Here is a 21753-nt window from a genome sequence, read left to right as displayed (position 1 = left end):
AAATAAATGAGGTCTTAAAAGAAAGCACATAAAATAAATTCTACCTTACAATATTTGACCCTACCTACCAATAACGACTTATTAAAATTATTAATTTGTAACTAATTAACACAAACTAAAATAATAATTAAAAGTGCTTTGGTACAGAGCTTATACATTTGAAATGAATAGGAATCACAGTAAATTAAAAATATGGTTTAAGCAAAATTATCTGGATAAGCAAAGGTTAACTAAGCTATGTTACTGTAATTAATAAATTTCAATTTAAAAAAAAAGAGTATATTGAATGACAGCACCAATCAGCATTTCTGTTATCAGTATACTGTACCACAGAGCAGCATTATAAAAGTCTTCCATGAAATAAAGCCAGTGTACATGAAATCAACTGCTATCACAATGATGACCTAAGAGAGGATTTCTGCTGCCCAAGATCCACACGAAATGTACAATTCTGTAGTCTATGCTACTCACCTTATCTTTGAAGATATGTGGATTTTGGTATATAAAATCTCGGTAACTTTCTGTTCGTACTTTGTCCTAGGGTAGAGAGAGGAAGACACCGTGTTTACAGGATAGTCTGAACAAATAAAAATATTTAAGGAAGATATTTACTAATTTATCACACACTTCTAGTTTCCATAGCTACATTTTGCCTGGAAAACCAAGCCTAATCTTTTTTCCTAAAAGAAAATAATAAAGAATGGAAATAACAACAACACACAAAGAAAACGTTTAAGAACAACACTGAAAGTCAAATAAGACCTAAGTTCTTAAAAATGTACATATTTTCATCTTGACATGCATTATAAGACCTCAAGTGATAATTAATGCTAGTAGAAGATGAACATGATGTTTTACTCCTTTAAATAGGGCCTGGAATCTAGAGCCTGATTCCCTGTGGTAGAACTATGTTAAAATATGGGAGGAAAAAACCAAACTAGATAGATGTAAAAGTTACAGTTACATATGAAAAATGATCAACTGAGTATAGTTTCCTAAGAAAGTCACTGATCAGCACCTATCTGATTTAATAATCCTGTTTTGTTTCTAGAAATGTCTGTAGTAGGAAATGATGCTTAAAAGCCTATAAGCCTAAAAGTCAATCGCTTGAGCCCTGCAGACCATATTGTGAGACTTCTCCACTCTGTAGTCTCACATGACCTGTGACCAAGGCAAGCACTGAATGTTAACATTTATGTTGGTGCATGAACAGAGCTAATTCCCTTTTAAATCACCTCAGCTGAGACACATGCTGACAGCAAATTCAGCAGTAAGGGGCTCTGCTGCCAAGTGAGTAAAATGAGTATGATAAAAAATATCTCAGACCGGGAATTCTAGTTTTCGGTTTCACACTAGGTTAAAAAAAAAAAAATAGTAGTTACACTAAATACTACAACATAAAACTTTACACAGTCCATACCTTCCAAAAAAAATTTTTTTATGCCAATACTGGGATTTAAAAAAAACGTACAAAGAAGGGTTTAAATTAAAAGGCAAGCTGTTTTACTTAATTGCTGGATCTAAAAAAGGGAAATTCCATAATTAATTCCATGTTTTCTGATGGAATTATTTCTAATTGCTTTACAAACAAAATTTTAAATCACGTTTTAAAAATTTAACTCTTTCCCTCAATGTATTTTAAGAATTACTGTGGGGCTTCCCTGGTGGCTCAGTGGCTAAGAATCTGCCTGCCAATGCAGGGGACATGGGTTCGAGCCCCGGGCTGGGAAGATCCCACATGCCGCAGAGAAACTAAGCCCGTGTGCCACAACTACTGAGCCTGCGCTCTAGAGCCCACGAGCCACAACTACTGGAGCCCACATGCCACAACTACTGAAGCTGCGAGCCTAGAGCCTGTGCTCTGCCACAAGAGAAGCCACCACAATGAGAAGCCCATGCACAGCAAGGAAAAGTAACCCCCACTTGCCGCAACAAGAGAAAACCCCTGTGCAGCAATGAAGATCCAACACAGCCAAAAATAAATAAATTTTTAAAAAAAGAATTACTATGAGAATTTAATGTTTTAAATGAATTTAAACATAGTATTAATTTAAAAACTGTCTTTTTTTAAAAAGAAACATACCATTTCAGACATTTCTACCATTTTTATACTCTTCTTACACTGTAACCAGTGATTTTTGCTGACACAACAAAACCTACAAAGGATGAACATCAATCAAGAAGGCAGTCACTAGGAAAGCTCTCACCAATCACACTGCCTCGCCACTGCTCTAACTTAATCACTAGTATCCCAACTCCTGTCCTAAATCCATGCACTGCTGCTCAGCTCAACTACAATCCTTCATCCAGTCTCTTCCTACACATCCATCTGCTTTCGCTTATATGCTCACCCTGGTGCAATGAAATTCAAAGTCTACTAAACACAGTGCCATGGACATAGCAGAGCTTCAATTTAATAAATGAATTTTTGAGAGAAAAATTCACTAAACATGAAAATCCAAGCAAATCAAAGACTAGACCTCAAACCATTTCTAAAAATTTATTCTAACAAAAGACTAACTCTTCAATATAAAATAAGGTAATAAACAGAAATAAAGTTATCTTTTGCACTAACCTAGTAAAACTAAGAAGCACAAGAAGAATAAAATTAGAGGTCCAATATTAAGAAGCAAGACAATCTTTTAAGGCTAGTACAGTGTAATGGTATAATTCCTACAAATATTTTAAAAATTTAAGTGTAAGACCAAAGACAACAGAAAAGTTATGTATTATAAATTTTACCTATATAAGTAACAGTATGTTTTAAACGTATAGGCTCATGAAGGTGGAGAGAATGCAAGAGTCAGCTGCAGATACAATGAGGAAAATGCAGTAACGAAAAATTATTTAATGGTACTATAATCTGTGATAAATGTTCACCATGATGAACAATGTTATACTTGGGGGGGAAAAAAGGAGAGAGAGTGATGCATCTCCAATTTATAACATTAGCAACAATGACTCTTCTTCAGAAAGATAAAGTGGCAAAGGATTTCGAAAGTTAACGTCCACTGTCCCGTTATCTCTGGAATTCAAAAAAGTTATCTTCACCTTGACTCTGGAAAATAAGATTACAAACTATCTTTATTTATAATTATAATCACAACATATGCCAAAAAAGTATCATTAAAATACCTGTGACTAGTAACAAAAAATCCAAATAATATTCTTATAAAAGCAAGGCCAATTCTAAGCATAAAAATAAGTCCTGTATGCATGGCTTCTCAATTTTAATTTATTTATAAAGATCAGGTGAGACCCTAGTAGTAGCACAACCTTGAACAAATTATGTGTGCTAAGAATTGTTTCGATAAGAAACAGAAGAAATATTGCTTGATATAAGGCACATTTCATATTCACCCACAGTATGTAACTTAACAAAACATAAAATTGACAAATAGTTTTTGAATGAAATATATCCGTATTGCCTACGAAGACTTAATCAAGTTATCTCCAAGGAGAAAGTGGTTACATTATATAACAGCAAAGGGGAATTAAGGCATGGAAAATTATATTAATAAGGAGTCTTAAGGGATTCTCTAAAAGTGAAAACACAGCACTGGAAACTTCCAGCTGGAACTTCTTAAATATATATGTACATCAAAAGGACTTAAAATATTCCATCAGGTGTAAAGATCCTCTAGTTGTTGATACAGAGCTACAAGGGTCCAGGACAGAGATTTGGAAGTAAGTCCAAACTGGATTTCCCTGAAGACTGTACTGAGAGCACTCAGATGTACTATCTTCTAGGAGTCTCAGTAACCTTATATGTCTGAAAAACCCAATACAATTTCCATATTAAAAGCATTAAAGGTTCATGGCATTTAAACTGATGGGGTGATTTAAAACGGCAAACATGGGCTTAGATTAACTCCTTTAAAGGAAATATTCTAGACACAATAAAATTAATTTTAACAGAGAAAATGGAGTATGTCAATTTCTTTTAAACAAATTCACTCTGGATCTGGACTTAATTTATTACTTAGCAACAGTTATAAGATAACTGTTATTTGTAATGCTATGCAACTACCCAAGTGACAACAAAAAGCACAACCGTGACAAGTCATTAGCAAAGAAATGACATGACATTGCTTTAAAAGACCCCAAGTAATTACAATTACTATTAATCAGCAAACCTCCACTCTGTGATCCTGCAAAACTGACTCAACAAAATATATACATACTAACTACCCCTGGTTATTTTAAATGGGCATGTTTCAAGGAAGAGTCTTGGGGTGTCCGTAAAATAAACCAATCTTTCGAGGAAGGTGATTCAGAAAGGAATTTTTCGTTTGTTGGTTTTTAAGAAAAAAAAAGTAGTGGCATCTAAAATTCACAGAGATAAACATTAAAGTTTTCAGTAATTTTTACACTCCAACATTTATTTTACTCTAGTTAGATATTTTCAGTTTTACTGAAAAACCATTTTGCTATTTTATAATCTATAATACATGATAAAATGTATATAATATACCAGGTAAACCTAGAAATCTACTTATAGTTTATATGGACATTACCATTATAAAAACTAAAACCAACCAAATTCAAGTATCTGATTTAGAAAATTCTTCTATATAGCAATGATTTCAAATGTAAAAAACTAATGCCGTAACAACTGTGAGAATTATTTATAATTAACTTCGTACCAAAGAATTATTATTCGCCCAAACTAAAGTCAGTACTGCTAATTAAAACACTAAAATTAATCATTTCCTTCACACATTAAAAGGCAAACATATTTTTCTTCCTATTTAAAAGCTGCTCTTGAGAAGACTAAAATCGTCAGCAATTTTTTCGAATGTTCTATTTCCAGCAAAAGGTAATCTCATAATGAAGATTAATAATGATCTTAAACAGAATTTACCGTGTCTCTGATGCTTCTATAATCTTTTCAATGCAAGATGAGCTATCGAGCTCCAAAAAGATTTAAAAAGCAGTTCTCAAAAAACCAAAAACCAAAAAAGCAGTTCTCCCATATGTATTAAGAACCTTTTTTACTCTATTTTTCCTTTAGTATGGATTTGGTACATTTGTGCTCTTTTCTAACCTTTAGCATTTCTTCATGTATCCCATAATGCCCGTATGAGCTGAAATAAACACCATCCTCATCCTCCTGGAGGTCTGCAATGGCAGTTGTAGATGACGAGCAGGTTCTGACATCTGCGTTCATCACAAAATCCTGAGCAAATTGTCTGTAATCAATTTGAAATACACCCTTGAGACAAGTTTACTGGACCATGAAAAAAGGAAAGGCTAGAGGCTGAGGAAGAGGAAGGGGGAGGAGGGGAGTGCGGGGTGTGATGAGCCTTCTAAATCACATTCTATCTTAAGCAACGGAAAGCTCCCCCTGCTGGATCTTAAGCAATGGCATATTCAAACCCAGCTGGAAGCATTCCTTCTACAAATCACAAAAGCACTGCCAACTGCAGGCTATGGCTGTTTTATCTTTCAAGTGAACAAAATAAGCACACTATGACTTTATTCAACTTTATTACTTCTATTGTTCCAAATCTTATTTTAGCAGCTGAATCAATACAGCATATTCCAATGCTATGAATATTCTTTAAAACCATAGTATCTCATGGAAGGGTTATATAGGCAGAAAGCAGACCCAAATTGGGAATTATTTACACACATCAACACTATCTGCTCAGACTCAAAAACTCAGTTCCTTCTCTGATCACAACACATCAAGAATCTATGAGGTATATATGGGAGAGAAGTGTAAAGAGGCACATAATAGAGTTGTTGGTTACTAGATTACCCAGCATAAAATCTCAGAAAAAGGGAAACTACAATCAGCTATACTATTTTTCCTGCTGGACATTCTGGCAAACCATCAAACGGGTAATCGGGCAATAGCAACCAACTTACAAATCTAATAGGTTAAGCTAGAGGTATATACACTTGGTAGTAATGCAGAATCTCAGACACTACCTATTTCAGGCCTCCTGAATCAGAATCTAGTTTAACGAGATACCCAGGTGATTCGTATGCACATTAAATTCTGACAAGTACTAAGCCAGCAGAATGTTAATTTACTCACTAGAGAAAACCATCCTATGTAGCTGGTTTTCTGATTACATACTTCATCATAATTATATTTTGATTCTTTAAAAACAAAAATTTCAACCCTGTATTTTCCCCAAGCCTAAAAAATATTAATCCCTACACTTTAAAAAGTCCAGGAAAGGAAAAGTAAAATGGAGAAATCTATTAGAAATAAGGTAATTCAGGACTTCCCTGGTGGTGCGGTGGTTAAGAATCCACCTACCGGTGCAGGGGACACGGGTTCGAGCCCTGGTCTGGGAAGATCCCACATGCCGCAGAGCAGCTAGGCCCGTGCGCCACAGCTACTGAGCCTGCCCTCTAGAGCCCTCGTGCTACAACTACTTAACCCCGCAACAAGGGAAGCAGCCACCGCAATGGGAGGCCCGTGCACCACAACAAAGAGTGGTCCCTGCTCACCGCAACTAGAGAAAGCCCGCATGCAGCAACGAAGACCCAACGCAGCCAAAATTAAATAAATAAATAAATATTTTTAAAAAAGAAATAGGTAATTCAAAGGAAGGCAATATCAAGGAACAAAAAGCACTCAAGAGGAAAACACTCCCCAGAACAATTATCATTAGTACAAAAGTAATTATAAAGAAATATAAGAGGATTAGATAAAACTACAGGATTTTATGTTAATCAACTATATCCACAATGTATAAAAAATACTGCATATCTTTAATATTATTGAAATTAAATATCTACACTGTGCTTTCCAGTATATGAAATATTTTACCATAGTCTACCTTTTTATGAATTATATTATTTTGGGGATCTAAACAATTAATTTTCTATAAGATTGATAAATTACTTCATTCTTTGCAGATCCTCACGTGCTCCAGCTAACGCAGCTTCAGCAGACAGTGCCCTGGCTTCCATGTGTTTCAATTTTTCAACAACTGATGTATTTTCACTGAGTCCATTGGGGTATGAGAATGGAACTGACACAGGTTCATAAAGATCTTCTACATCTAAACAAATAAATGGACATTATTATCAGGCCATCTTATAACAATGAAGCACATATAAATGTGTTACGAATAAGTATATACTAAGTGCCTATTATGTGGCCAACTGAGAAAAATTAGTACTTTTAATTAAATAAATATTTAATATCCAAACTATTCCAATTTGAGTTTAAAGAGCATGCTGCTAGTCTAAGCTTTTCACTAGTTGGCTAAACTCAACACATAAATAAGCATTAATTGTACTGAACCAAACCCAGGAAGAAACAAAAAAGTAGAAGGGAAAAACTCATATTTATTGATCATCAGGTATCTCAAGTTCATGCATTACATCTCATTCCATCTTCAAAACAAACCTAAACTATAAACATTTATCCCTATTTTAAGACATGGGAAAAATAAATTTCAGAGAAACTGACTAGCCCAAAGTCATGCAGCTGTTTAATGAAGGAACTACAATTCAAACCCATGCCTGCCTTCCCAGCCCGTGTTCTTGCCACCACACAGGGCCACCTCCAGCCTCTGGGTCTTTATCTGTAGAATAACAGGTATGACATTTAGATATTCCTTAAGGACAGTGTGTAGGTAAGGAATTCTGTACATTCAATAACTTTTTCATCGTGGGTAAGGTGGTGTGCAATCTATACACTGTCTTATTGCTGACATTATTAAATATCCTAATTCCTAATATTATTAAAAATTCTTGATTTAAATTTAATTTCACTATATGTAAATCATTAACTCTGCAAACAGAAGTTAATATATGGAACTAGTGAGTTTTACAAAATCCCAATGTCCACTGACCGGTCTAATTAACTGTCGAATCAACTTAAAGCAATAAAAACAAGGCAGATATTATACTGTCTCCTCAGTACAGCTCTGAGGGAAACAGGACTTTTTTTTTTCCTATTCAGTTTTTAACTGCAGCAATTCTTTAGAGCTGGGATAAAGTAACTAAGCTTAACAAATATATGATAATATTATAACTTAGAGACTAGAGCCTAAATTGAACTTGTTATAAAAGCAGTACGGGTGTGCCACGAAACTCTAAACAGTCTAGCAGAATACTGACTCGTTTTAAAAAACTATAGATTCATCCACTATTTAGTTCACCAAAAATTAAGGAGAGCAACAAAATATTGCCAGACTATTAAAGAATGGTGTACCATATTTTCTACTTCCTACTACAACTCTCATTGTGTACCTTGTCTTTAAAATTCTTCACACTGTCTGCAAACCACCTTGTTAGTTTAAGTTATGGATTAGAACTAAACAAAGAAATTGGTTTCTTTGTTTTGGCTAGTTTCTCTATTTTGCTTTCTGCTGCAAGAAGTGAGTCAGAATAAAAGCTGTTAGCATTAATAACGCAGTTGTCCCTTGGTATCTGTGGGGGATTTGTTCCAGGAACCCCCTCCCTCAGATACTAAAACCCGCAGATGCTCAAGCCCTTAGATAAAATGGTGTATTTACATATAACACTTTAAATCATCTCTAGATTCCTTATAATACCTAACACAATGTAAATGCTATACAAATAGTTATAAATACAATATAAATAGTTGTCACCGGGCAGCAAATTCAAGTTTTACTTTTTGAATTTCTGGAATTTTTTTTCCTGAATATTTCTGATCCAAGGTTGGTTGAATCCAAAAATGCAGAACTCCCAGATATGAAGGCCAAGTGTACACAGATAATTATATATTAAAGGTTAAGTGTATAGCTTTGAAAAGGAGAAAGGATTCAGTAAACATTAAGATGCATAACTATAATATATCAAAACAGTCTAATTTAAAGTCCTAAACCATATTCAGGAAGATGAATTTCCACATCTACATTCTGTCTCAGGAGGTTCAAATCACCTGGATACTTCATTTTGGCAGCTGAAAACTACCATAAAAATAGTCAATTTATCCGGAAGACATAACAATTATAAATGAGAATAAACCTCACAAGAGAGCTTCAAAATACACGAAGCAAAAGCTAATAGAATTAATGGCAAAAAAAGACAATCCTCTAATCACAGTCAGAGATTTAAATACACCCCTATCAACAACTGATAGAGGTAGATTTTTAAAAATCCAAAAATACATAAAAGATCTGAACAAAAATATTCAGCACCATGAATTATTTATAGAATACTGCACCCAATAACTGTATCTTGACACTTCTGAAGAACACTGATCAGTAATTTAGCAGACTGTGCCTCAACCTGGGATCATCTGATGATTTTTCATTATTAGAATGAGGTTAAACATTTTTGGCAAGAACAGCAGAGAAATGACGTTGCCTCCTCAGAGCATTACACCAAGGGGTTCATGGCATCAGTACACTTATTACTGGTGATGTTAACCTTGATCACTTGGTTATGGTAGTGTCTGCTCGGTTTTTCCACTCAAAAGTTTAACAGCTCCTTTGTAGTTAACAAATTTCTTGGGGGACATACTTTGAACTATGCAAATCCTATCTCACCCGCCTAAATTTTCGCCCACTAATCTTAGCATGCATGGGTTGCTCTTTTCTGCAACTTGCTACTGTGGTGTTTGCCTAATGCTGATTTTCTGTTTCTCTTTTCCCTTTGACATTTATTAATAGGAATTCTACGCTGAAGCGGAGCTACTACTTCCCATTATTTGGTTGATTATTCATGTCAATAAGAATTCATGGACATTTATTTTATCCTATGGGTTAAAACCCAATACTGTCATTTTCTGTATTGATTAAATTCTTCTAGCTTTGGCCATTAGGAGGTCCTTCAGGTTGGTTCCTGTGTTCTTTAGGTTAAGTCTCCTCTTCCCCCACTTTTTCTTAAGTACTTCCTAATTTTCTGGAACAAGATGTCCTAGACTTACCTTGTATTTTCCCTGCCCCACCTGGAAATCAATCACCTCTCTAAGGACCCTTGGTTCCTTTTATTAATAAAGGATTATAAATCAAGATCTGGGCACTAGGTATGCTCATTGCTACTGGGGTTTTTCTAGGCCCTTTCAGCAGAGCTAGGAAGTATATGTATTATACTAACCCCCCCCCCAAACAAACATCTATATTTCTGTATCTGTCTGTCTGTATAAGAAAAACTATGAATTTACACTGACACTTCTGATTCCAATCTGTCAACAAAGGACTCATTTCACCCTTCATTTCCTTATCTGAAACCTCATTCTCCAACTGTGAGAAACCTGGCTTTTATCCATAAATTTTAAAAAATAAATTTATTAATTTTATTTATTTATTTTTGGCTGTGTTGGGTCTTCGTTGCTGCGTGTGGGCTTTTTCTAGTTGTGGTGAGCGGGGGCTGCTCTTCGTTGCAGTGAGCAGGCTTCTCATTGCAGTGGCTTCTCTTGATGCAGAGCACGGGCTCCAGGCGTGTGGGCTTCAGTAGTTGTGGCTTGCGGGCTCTAGAGCGCAAGCTCAGTAGTTGTGGCGCAAGGGCTTAGTTGCTCCACGGCATGTGGGATCTTCCTGGACCAGGGCTCAAACCCGCGTCCCCTGCACTGGCGGGCAGATTCTTAACCACCGTGCCACCAGGGAAGCCCCATCCATAAATTATTAACTTACTTGTTCCATTCTAGCATACACAAAAATAATGTCAGAATTGCTAATCCTTACCCTGCAAGAAATGCCTTTTCTTACTGGATTACAACGTTGATGCAGTTCTTTTTATCTGTAGCCTCAGCACAACATCCATTAAAGGTTTCAGTTACTCATCTAGTTCTTTTCCTCCCCACTCCCTGCAGTATGGTTACATTATTCCCTTGTATTACAGTTCAGTTCATCTGTTAGTGCCTGCATTCCATTTCGCACCAGTACCACCCTTGTATACATACATCCTCGTTGTTTCAATTGTTGATTTTTTTGATTATATGAAGGCTGTAAAAAACATTACTATAGTCCTGAGAGTTGGAGTTATACAAAGCGGTATACTCAGCAAAGAGTCACTCGATCCTCATCCCTGTTACCTCAATCCCACTGCACCCTTCCTTCCATCCTTGTCCCACAAACCCCGTTCAGTAACAATCTCTTCAGTTTCTAGTTTATCCTTCCTGTATTTCTTTTGCACAAATGAGCAGACACATAAGCATTTTCTTATATCTCTTTCTTTCTTATGTGAAGAGTATCATAATAGATATTCTTTTGAGCTTTGCCTTTTTCATTTGAAAGTATGTCCTGGATAACACTCTGTACCAGTTCAGTTCATTCTTTGTAATAGAGGATAGAGGTATACTACTCCATGGTGTGGACATGCCATAGTTTATTCAACTGCTCTCCTCTATATGGGCATCTATTTTATATGTATTTTCAGAATGTTGGAGGTTTATCTTCAAGACCAATTCTTATGAGTGAAACTGCTCAGTTAAAAATTGCATGTTCAGTTTTTTAGGTATTGCTAAATCTGCATTCTACTAGCAATCTTATGACAGTGCCTGTCTCTCCACAGCTTTGTCAACAGAATGTGTTGTCATATTGTAAAAATTTTTACCAGTCTGAGAGGTAAGAAATGGTATCTTGTTATTGGGCTATTTTCCTACCTTTTTTTGGTAGAATTTTTCCCCATTTTTCTATCAACTGTTTTGATCCTTTGTCCCTTAATTTTCAAGAGTCTTTTATATAAAAAGGATATTAACCCTTTGTGGAATATGTGTCAAATATTATACCATACTTTAAAAAAAATTAACTAAACTCCATTTTATTCACTCAGATTTCATTAGTCTTCCCCTAATGTCCCCTTTCTGTTCCAAGATCCCATCCAGGATACCACATATGTTTAGTTGTCATGTCTCCTTAAGCCCCTCTTGGCTACAACAGCTTCTCAGGCTTCCCTTGTTTTTAATGACATGGACAGTTTTGAGGAGTACTGGTCAGGCAGTCTGTAGAATGTCCCTCACTTTGTGTCTCTCTCATGGTTTTTCATGGTTAGATTGAGGTTACTGGCCTGGGAGGAAGACCACTGAGGTAAAGTGCCATTCTCATTACATGATATAAAGGGTCCATACCACTGACATGACTTATCACCAATGACATTAACCTTCATTACCTGGCTAAGGCAGTGTTTGCCAGGTTTCTCCATCAGTATAGTTACTTCTCCCCACTTACACTGTACTTTCATTGCCTATTTTCTTAGTCATCTCCTTTTTAAATTTAGTCATCTTTATATTCTCAAAGCCTAATACAAAGCAGATGCTCAATAACTATTTATTGAAAGACAGTGCAGGTGAAATGGTCAGTAATCAAGCCAGGAGCCATGAGAATGAAGACCTTCTCTTCCATCTCTCTACACCAATGGCCAGGAGAACAGATCTTTTGCTTTTTTTTTTTTTTTGGCTGTGCCGTGCGGCTTGTGGGATCTTAGTTCCCTGACCAGGGATCGAACCCGTGCCCCCTGCAGTGGAAGCATGGAGTCCTAACCACCGGACCGCCAGGGAAGTCCCACAGATCCTTTGAGAGACACGGGCGGTGCACTAACAAGCATGCCCAGTTCAAGTTCCACCTCCTTTACTAGGTCCTTTAACTGTTCCAGATCTTGGTTGTGACTTCTTCATCTAAACTCCTTAGAACTTATTTACTAATAACAATAAATTCTCCTTCATTAAGCACTTACTCTCTGACAGGCACTGTGCTAATACACATTATCTTTGTAACAATTTTATAAGGTAGGTGTCATTATCACCTTTTTATAAATTAAAATTAAGTCTGAAAGAAGTTAATATACCTTTGGAGAGTGAAGAGGTCAATACCAATCTGTATCCATAGTGACCAGCAAATAGCACTCGGTATCTGTTGATCTGAGTAGTCTCTTCCTCTTCTGAACTGCACTATTTTTCCTACTTCTCATGAAACTTACTATGTTCCACCTTATCTTATAATACAGGACAGTCATTCAAAAACAAAACACTCCTACTATTAGATTGTGGGCTCCCAATGGGAAGGATTCATTTCTTCATGTTTCTAAAGTACTTAACATACTACTTTCAACCTGTGAGTGTTCCATTTTGAGTTTAGGGAGTCACGAAGAACACCTAGTGGGCACTTTGTCATGTATCAAAGAGATCACTTTGGTTACTTTGAGGAGAAATAAAATTTAATAGAAGTTGTAAAAATGGGAAAGAATCAACCTAGGCCTCACCAAATTTTAGAGTTAGAAAGTTGGAAATCTGGCCCTAGTTCTCATTTTATAGATGAAGACCTAAAAAAACAGAAAGTTTAAGTGCTTTGTCCAGGGTCACTTAGTTCCTGAATCCTACATTAAGGTTCTTACTACTGCATCACACTGCCACACAACTTCTCTTGATGGTACTTCTCAAGGAAATGAGTGGTTTTCCACAGTTCCCACTTACCAAAGGACTGCTCAAATACACACTGTCAAACTACTATCTGTGAAGGTATGTGTCTGTTTAGAATGGTCTTGCTGATCTGAAGACAGCAAACCCCTCTATCTCACCTAACTGGCACAAAAAAACATGAAAGAAAGCATAAATTTAAAAAATAATAATAAATCATGACCTCCAACAAATTAGACCTATAGAGAGCCAACAGAATTTTCATAAGATTCCTGTTCAATAAGGAATGAACCAAAGCACAGAGCGAGAAACTAAGATTGGATTATGAGGCAAAAGCAGCAATATTATTAAATTTACTTAAATCTATTAAATATTAAATATACTGATTTAAATTTTTTTATTTAAATTTAAAATTTCGTCGATTTTAGTTACATTAAAAATCAGTCTGGGCTTCCCTGGTGGCACAGTGGTTGAGAGTCCGCCTGCCGATGCAGGGGACACAGGTTCATGCCCCGGTCCAGGAAGAGCCCACATGCCGCGGAGCGGCTAGGTCCGTGAGCCATGGAGCTGAGCCTGCGCGTCCGGAGCCTGTGCTCCGCAACGGGAGAGGCCACAACAGTGAGAGGCCCGCGTACCGCAAAAAAAAAAAAAAAAAAAATCAGTCTGACAACTAAAAATTATTCTCTCAAGTCTCCTTACGTTTCAAAACATCTTTTACACAATGTTTAACGCAAGCTCATATTCCTCCCTAGTAACTGTTAGTGTGACTCTCACTTTCTAAGTGACTTAACGTTCCTACTGAAACCAACTACCTGACGAGGTCTTTAGAGAATCAAGGGGATGATATATTTTCCTGTAACACCTAACCACTATTTTGCCATAACAAATGACCCTGCTTTGGGCTTCCCTGGTGGTGCACTGGTTGAGAGTCCGCCTGCCGATGCAGGGGTCACGGGTTCGTGCCCGAGTCTGGGAAGATCCCACATGCCGCGGAGCAGCTGGGCCCGTAAGCCATGGCCGCTGAGCCTGCGCGTCCGGAGCCTGCACTCCGCAACGGGAGAGGCCACAGCAGTGAAAGGCCCGCGTACCACGGAAAAAAAAAAAAAAAAAAAAATGACCCTGCTTTAAAGTAGATACCATATGTTTATCTTACCAAATTGAAGTAAAAGGTCATCTTCTAATACCGGCTTTAAATACTCTTCTTTCTCCCAAGGCACTGGGTTGTATATGGAATTCATATATTCAACTGGAGGATTCTGGAAGTAAAATTAATTGCATATTTTTTCACTGTACATAATCACAAAATCCCCCTACCGAAAAAAACGGGAAAATTAAACAAAAAAGGAAATCATGTCTACATCACACAATATCTCTATTTAAAGAGTCTATGTTCACCTGCCATTTCATTAACTTGACTGGATGATTGCTTAATTGTTTCAATGCACAGTTTTATATTGTTTGGATTTTGAGGAAACGGCAATATAAACATCAACTGACTAGAACAAAGAACTTTAAAAAACAGAACAAAAAGTGCAACCAAAGCACTTAAAAATCACATTAGAAATTTGATTTTACAGAAAGACTATCAGTATTCCCCTTATATCTGACAGTGAATTACTTTGCCACTAAAAAACAGAACAAAAAGTGCAACCACCAAAGCAAAAAATCACATTAGAAATTATTTGATTTTACAGAAAGACTATCAGTATTCCCCTTATATCTGACAGTGAATTACTTTGCCACGTAACATTGATTCATCTCTTACACAAAATTAAAAACCACACTTAAGTATGGTATGTATCCATTTACTTGGTGCTGTATGTTGTGCTAGTTCCTAATGTCCATGATTCCCCCAATATGATGAGTGTCAAATTTAAAACAGTTCCTTATGTAGCAGTTCCTCATATTCTTTTAAAAATCGGTGCATTGATAATCACTGCAGTACCTCTTTAGGTTTTAAACAAAATTGTAGATTAAACTACCACCTTACCTTAAGTCTAATAAAATTTATTAGTTTAATGTATCCATAAAATTCAAGTCCTAAAAGGGAAAAAAAAAAATAATTCACCTATTTTAACATAACATGAGTTTTGTTTCATTAACCTGCTCCAAACATGCTTCTCTGGTTAGACAATAAAATATTTCTGTCCTCTAAACTACTACTTAAAAACTTTGAATTTCTTATTAAGAACTAGAAACAGTAACTCCGACACTTCAGAATATTTTAATTGAGAAACAGCCAGAAAGGACAAATTTTTAAGTGCTTTTCTTGCATTTCTGAAAAGTTGGAAATTAATTTTTAGAATTCTACTCACTTATCAGAACGATACAAATGAGAAAAATTAGGCCCTTGATTTTACCAAGTATTTGGCAGTTAATACTAGAGTTGATACTAAAGTTTCTAAATCCCCAATTTTTATGGTACCTACCAAACTATAATTTTGCCAGGACACAGAGTATACAAAGTATAGCTTTTACATTAAGTTAAATGATGCAAATGAAAAAATAGTGAGGCTTGTTATCTGCTTCTCATCTTTTCAGAAATGAAGCAACATTTAAAATAAGGGAAAGCAATAGCATATCCAACCAATTATTATTTGTCATGAGAAATACTGTTATGAGAACATACCAGCATATAAAAATGTTTCATGTGTAATAGCATACAAAAACCCCTATTTGGTACTGAAAAAGATATAAAATTATATAAAGTACGGTTCCAATTCAGTTTTAAAGTGCACATTAAAAACATGAAAAAAAATGAAACTAAGTCACTTATATCTTACAAAAGTAGTTGCAGTTGAATTTATGATTCATAAACATACTGTATCATATGTTTATCTGAGACCACAAATCTGCCTAATATTTGGTATTCTTCAGTAATGTCCTTTCTAGTTATTAGTAAATACAGGGACCAAAAATCCAATTCTGTATTTAGTTAATATTAGTGGGATACTATAGCTCTTCTATATTCGTTTAAATTAGAAGGCTTTAATTTTAAGTATGTTTAGATGCAAGTTTCAATAGAATCATCAGCTGAATCTCTGGATTACCACCTTAACTTTAGCACTCGCTTTTTCCACACTTTCTTACCAAACTCCTTATAAAACTCAATCTTGTATGCCCTGAAGTCCATGTTATGCTTTGACCTGATAAGTTGTCTTTTTTCATAATGATCCACCTCCTTTTCCAAAGTCCACCTCTATCCTTTGCTCTCCCTAATTCTAATATCCACGCCCCTTGTCTCCCTAGTTCTAAAATGATTAAAATGTAACCCCATGCCAAGGTTTTTTTGTTTTTTTTTTCCTTTTTAGTTGTGAAGGCAATTTAAGCTTAAATACATTTAAGCTTAAATATCTAGAAGAATGACTTATTTATCAATCTTTCCTCAAAAGCCATTTGTCAAAAACACGACATTTTCATAAGTTGTGTCATGTGTTTCACTATATTGGATTTGTATAGGAAAGGAATGGTCTGGAAAAACATAATGTTTGAACTTAAATTTCACAACTAAAATTTTCTTTATTCTAAAAATTACTCACCATGTTTATGAACCATGTTATCAATATTAAATTGATGCTCAGACTTACAGTGTGAAAATGTTTCTTCAGCAGATGTAAATAACCTGAAAAACCAAGCAATACCTTCATGAAATAGTCCCCTAAGAAGTCTAAATATTGACTTCATGTTAGATATAAACTTTTCTCCCTCACTCTGCAGGTTTCCAGTTTTACTTCCAATTAATTAAAAAAAAACAAACACACCTGTAGAGAGGAACCCAGCACTTCTAAAGGGAATTAGTATTTCTGAGTCCCATTTTACACCTAAAACAAACTACCCTTTAAAATGTTGAGCTTAATTTGCCAAATAATAGCACTGAATTTATCACAAGGCTTTTAAGAAAGAGAACTCCCTTTGACAGACTGTGTCTCTTAAGACATGAAAATTCACTGCATAAGATTCTTTTCTCCTCTAAGTATCAACTCTGCTTTCAGAGGCTCTGAACTGACACAGCTCAAACTGCTTTTAGAAATAAAGCATAAAATGTAATTTTATAGCTGGTAAATTCCCAAAGTGCCATATTTCAAAAAGTGGTCTTACAGTGCTCCCCAAGGATTTGTATTATAGACACTGTGAGGCCCAAGCTCCTTTATTCTGTGACCTGCAAAACTGAAGGACATGTAATAAGATAAGAACACACGGCAGAGATCCTGCATTACCTCTTCTATATGCTTAGCACATATGCAGCAGTTTCCAACAAACGTTTACCGAGAGGGCTTATTTATACAGTATTTACACAGCCTATCACAAAGAAGTACCTCCCTGGTGCTCAATAAATATTATTTTTTGACGACTACAGTATACGCAGACATCCCGTACCTACCCACATGAGGCTACACGTGGGAACAATGACGAATCATCAGAAGCTAATATACCACCAATCAGCACCATGCTCAGACTCGGGGAATACTGGTAAAATGTTTATTAAAGTAACACTGGCCAGTGCCAACCAGGTCTCTTTCACGCCCACTTGCCCAGGACAGCAGCCAAAGTCAAAGATGAAGAGGCAGAATTTTTAGCGGAAAAAACATGGATTTGGTTACAAGACAAACCACAGCTTTGTGACTTTGAACAAGTTACTGGTATTGCAGCGTCTTTTTCCCTAAGTGAAAATGGCATCAATTCCTTCCCCTTCAATGGGGGGGGGGGGGGGAGCCCCTAACAAAGGTGATTCTTTAAACGGCTCAAATGGAACTATTACACCTGATAAGCTTTCTGTCACAGAATTATAGAATGGGAGAGCCTGAACGGTTCTAGAAGGTTGAGGGATTAATAGAGTTTAGTGATTCCCAAACTTGTTACTCTTTAGAATCACTTCAGACAGGGTCTTTGTAGAAACAGATTCCTAGACCCTATCCCTGATTTAGAAGGGCTGAAGTGCACAGTTTAGCATCTGTGTATTTTTTTCTTAAGTGTCTCAGGTGACAGAGGTGCACAACCAGATGTGGGAACCACAGATCCGGCCCAGAACCTTTTCAAGGGTAAGCTGAGGCCCGTCGAAGTGAAGCAGTGTAACCTGGCTTCCAGTTCATGGTTCCTCCCTGTAAACCACTGTGGATCTTCCGGCTCAACAAACCCTCACTCCAAACCACGGGCTCTAGACTTCCAGGGGAGCCACTCGGACTGGACTCCAGATAAGCAGACCACACAGACCCACGGGGCCCGGCCACCCTAGGGCTGGCGCCTCGCGCTGAGGTGGACGAACCTGTCACAGAACAGGCAGAGGGTCTGCTGCTTGTCGTGGGGGAGATCGGCATCTTCCTCATCCTCCCAGGCGGCCTCGTCACCGCTGTCTGACAGTCCTGGCAGGTCCTCCTCCTCCTCCTCCTCCACAGCGCCCCGGCCGCCTAGCACACGCAAACGGTTAGCTCTGCCTCGCACCCCAGTGCCAGGCGGGCGGACGAGGGGCAGCAAAGCGAGAACGCTCTGGGCCCGGCGGGCCCTCCCCCGCACCTCCCCCTCCCTCTTTGCAGGGCCCCACCACCCCGGTTCCGCGTCCCGGGCGCAGGGGGAGGGGAGGGGCTTTCACCGGCCCCACGGCGGCGCGGCCTGGGTGCTGAGGGGCCGAGGTACCCACCGACAGCCCCCGACGCTAACGAACACATGGCGGCGGTGCCGCGAGAACACGGCGCGCCTGGGGGCGGGGACCAGACTAGGCAGCGCACGCGCAACCGCCTCCGAGCCCTCCCGGCCCGAGAACCCGGGAACGAGCGTGAGTGTGAGCGTGAGCGCGACCGCGAGCACGCGGCGGGGCCGAAGCTCCAGGAACCCTGCGGCGCCTGGAAACAGGAGAACGCGCGCGCCGGCTCGCGAGCGCTTCCGGCCTCGGGGCCGCTGTGTTGTTCACGTGAGCTGGGGTGGGCGGGGCGAGAGCCCGGGCTCCGCCTCCTGCCGCAGGGTTGACGCATCGCGCGCCGAGTAAGCGCTGAAATCTGGGCTGGGCGTTGCAGGCTTGGACCTAGATTTTGTGTTCTCCTCGCGCTGCGGCAGGGCTTAGCGGGAGGTCCTAAACCGCGGCCCAGAGCCCAGAGCCCAGAGGTGGAAGCGGTTCTGCAGTCGGCTTCGCGCCCCCTGTGCGTCCCTTATTCGATGGATGAGCGGCTAGTGGAGGGGCGACCTGCTCGCTGCGCCCTCTGGTGACGGAGGGGGTCGAACGCAGGCGAGAGGCTGGTACTCCACACTGGTTCCGGGGCTCCCTGGTCCCCGTGGGGTGCGGCTGGGGAGAGGGAACTGCAGGGGCCAGTGGGTGTACCAGGGGCCACAGAGGGGCCAGAGCCTCGGGGGCTGTTTTAAGGAGTTTAGTCTTTAAAGTGTATGTCCCAACTTCTAGTCCCAGGTGCTAGCACTGGGCTTGGCACAAGTTTATCCAGTTAAATTGACTACCGTGACCTACCAGGCTCTGCATAATCCTAATATCTCACCTCAGCCCTCCACCTTGGGCCCCATCCTCCAGCCTTTTATTTGGTGCTAATCATTTTCCCACCTCAAGGTCTTTGCTAAGAATGTTCTACAAAAGGGTAGATATTTTTGTCTCAGCCAGAAAGTCTTTCCTCAGGCCATCTTTTCTAAAGTAGTTTCCACTGTCATTCCAGCAGCCTCCTGTTACTTTCTTATCACCTACCGTTTGCTTTTTCCTTTCCTCTTTCCGTTTTTTAGTCACAACACCGTTTGAGCATGAGGGCAGGGCCATGTCTCTACCTTCATTTCTCTGGCACATAATATATGGCCTAACTCAAAGGTAGGTACTCAATATTAATTTGCTGAATGAAAAAAATTGCTGAATGAGAACGATGCCTTGTATTATTGCTAAACTCTTCTGAATGCACTCCTTTCCCTTGACTGTAAACCCCTAGAGGACAGAATCCATCAAATATTAGTTTGGAAGCCCCCTTATATTGCAGGCCACTGCCAGAATATCTGCTGGCTTTGCTGGGTTAGACTTATCATTCACTGACATAGACCCACTGCCTACGTGCCCAGTGGCACATAGGAGGCATTTCAATAAGGTGAATGAACTTCAAGGTCACTTGTTGCCTGGGCTCATCCAGCTTTTTCCTTCATCCTTCCAACATACTCTCCAGCAAGGCCCATCTTCTCCCTGTCTGCATAACATTTGGAGGGAAACCTGCTAAATCCCATTAACACCCAATCATTCCAAGTTAACAGTAGCAAGTAACACCCAGTCCAGAGGAGTGACTGGGCCAGAATCTTGTTCCTTGAAGTTTATGTGTCTCCACAATGCTGGGCTTAGCAGGGAACAGCAGCTTTTTTCTTTACTCCAAAGATCAACACAGACCCTCTCCCATCACCCCACTTCACTACTGAGATCAGAAAAGAATGTTGAACAAGACCTGACAAAGTTTGTGGGTAAGGAATTTCAACACACAGAGAATAACTTAAAACTGGCCACTGGGTTTAGCTGCTTTTAGAGCCCACCAGCCTCAGGATATCCTCATGGAGTCCCCTTAATTTATGCCTCACTTCTTGGAGCCCATGCTTGTTATCACCTAAACATCAGGCTCTTCAGAGTCCAGCCCCAAAGGAACCCCACCTGGCAGGAGGAAGATGTTCCTTCCATCTCCTTCCTAAAGCCCACATTCCAAGTCCTCACCCCATCCTAAAATATGCCTCTTTCCTAGATGACTGACATTGGGAATGTCCAATCCCTTCTAAAGACACACACACACACACACACACACACACACACTCTCTAAAGGAGTCCACTGAAGCTTGAAATTTACACACACACACACACACACACACACACACACACACACACACACTCTAAAGGAGTCCACTGAAGCTTGAAATTTATTACTTTGCTTCCCCCAGCACAGAAGTTAAGACAAATTTCACTACTATCCTTTGTTCCATGATGGAAATTAACAGTGTGTTCCTCTTGACTTTGACAGTCCTCACCCCATCCTAAAATATGCCTCTTTCCTAGATGACTGACATTGGGAATGTCCAATCCCTTCTAAAGACACACACACACACACACACACACACACACACTCTCTAAAGGAGTCCACTGAAGCTTGAAATTTACACACACACACACACACACACACACACACACACACACACACACTCTAAAGGAGTCCACTGAAGCTTGAAATTTATTACTTTGCTTCCCCCAGCACAGAAGTTAAGACAAATTTCACTACTATCCTTTGTTCCATGATGGAAATTAACAGTGTGTTCCTCTTGACTTTGACCCTTCCTTCTGCCTCTTCCTTTCCTTTTCCATAGTTTTTAAAGTGAAGCACTTTGAGATATACATTTACTGGCTATGTGAACATTTTGTAGTTAATCATTAGAGGGATCCTAGACCAATGAAAACCCAAACATTTCTATTTTATTCATCCATGGCATGTACTGATCCAGTAACAATTAACTGG

At 38.7% G+C, this 21753-nt stretch overlaps 1 protein-coding gene across 5 annotated transcripts in view; it reads right to left on the bottom strand.

Annotated features, from left to right (window-relative positions):
• The window catches only part of PRMT3 (protein arginine methyltransferase 3), a 149358-nt gene extending 130310 nt beyond the window's left edge, over positions 1-19048 (bottom strand). For 3 of the 5 annotated variants that reach the window (XR_008619556.1, XR_008619555.1, XM_007122975.4), the window contains exons 1-8: positions 18930-19048; positions 18558-18699; positions 16834-16916; positions 15285-15334; positions 14448-14550; positions 6866-7025; positions 5048-5192; positions 472-537 (exon numbers count right to left, since the gene is read on the bottom strand). Coding sequence is in view for 1 of the 5 variants with exons in the window: in XM_007122975.4 (XP_007123037.1) it covers positions 472-537; positions 5048-5192; positions 6866-7025; positions 14448-14550; positions 15285-15334; positions 16834-16916; positions 18558-18699; positions 18930-18957 (777 nt within the window). In the remaining 4 variants the exon portion in view is untranslated. Of the gene's footprint in view, positions 1-471; positions 538-5047; positions 5193-6865; positions 7026-14447; positions 14551-15284; positions 15335-16833; positions 16917-18557; positions 18700-18929 lie in introns of those variants that run through there. The other 2 variants (XR_008619557.1, XR_008619558.1) reach the window with 2 other exon arrangements.
• Positions 19049-21753: the final 2705 nt, after the last annotated feature.

Source organism: Physeter macrocephalus, chromosome 16 (assembly GCF_002837175.3).
Source record: "Physeter macrocephalus isolate SW-GA chromosome 16, ASM283717v5, whole genome shotgun sequence".
Taxonomy (NCBI): Eukaryota; Metazoa; Chordata; class Mammalia; order Artiodactyla; family Physeteridae; genus Physeter; species Physeter macrocephalus.
This window is presented reverse-complemented; position numbering and strand designations above follow the sequence as displayed.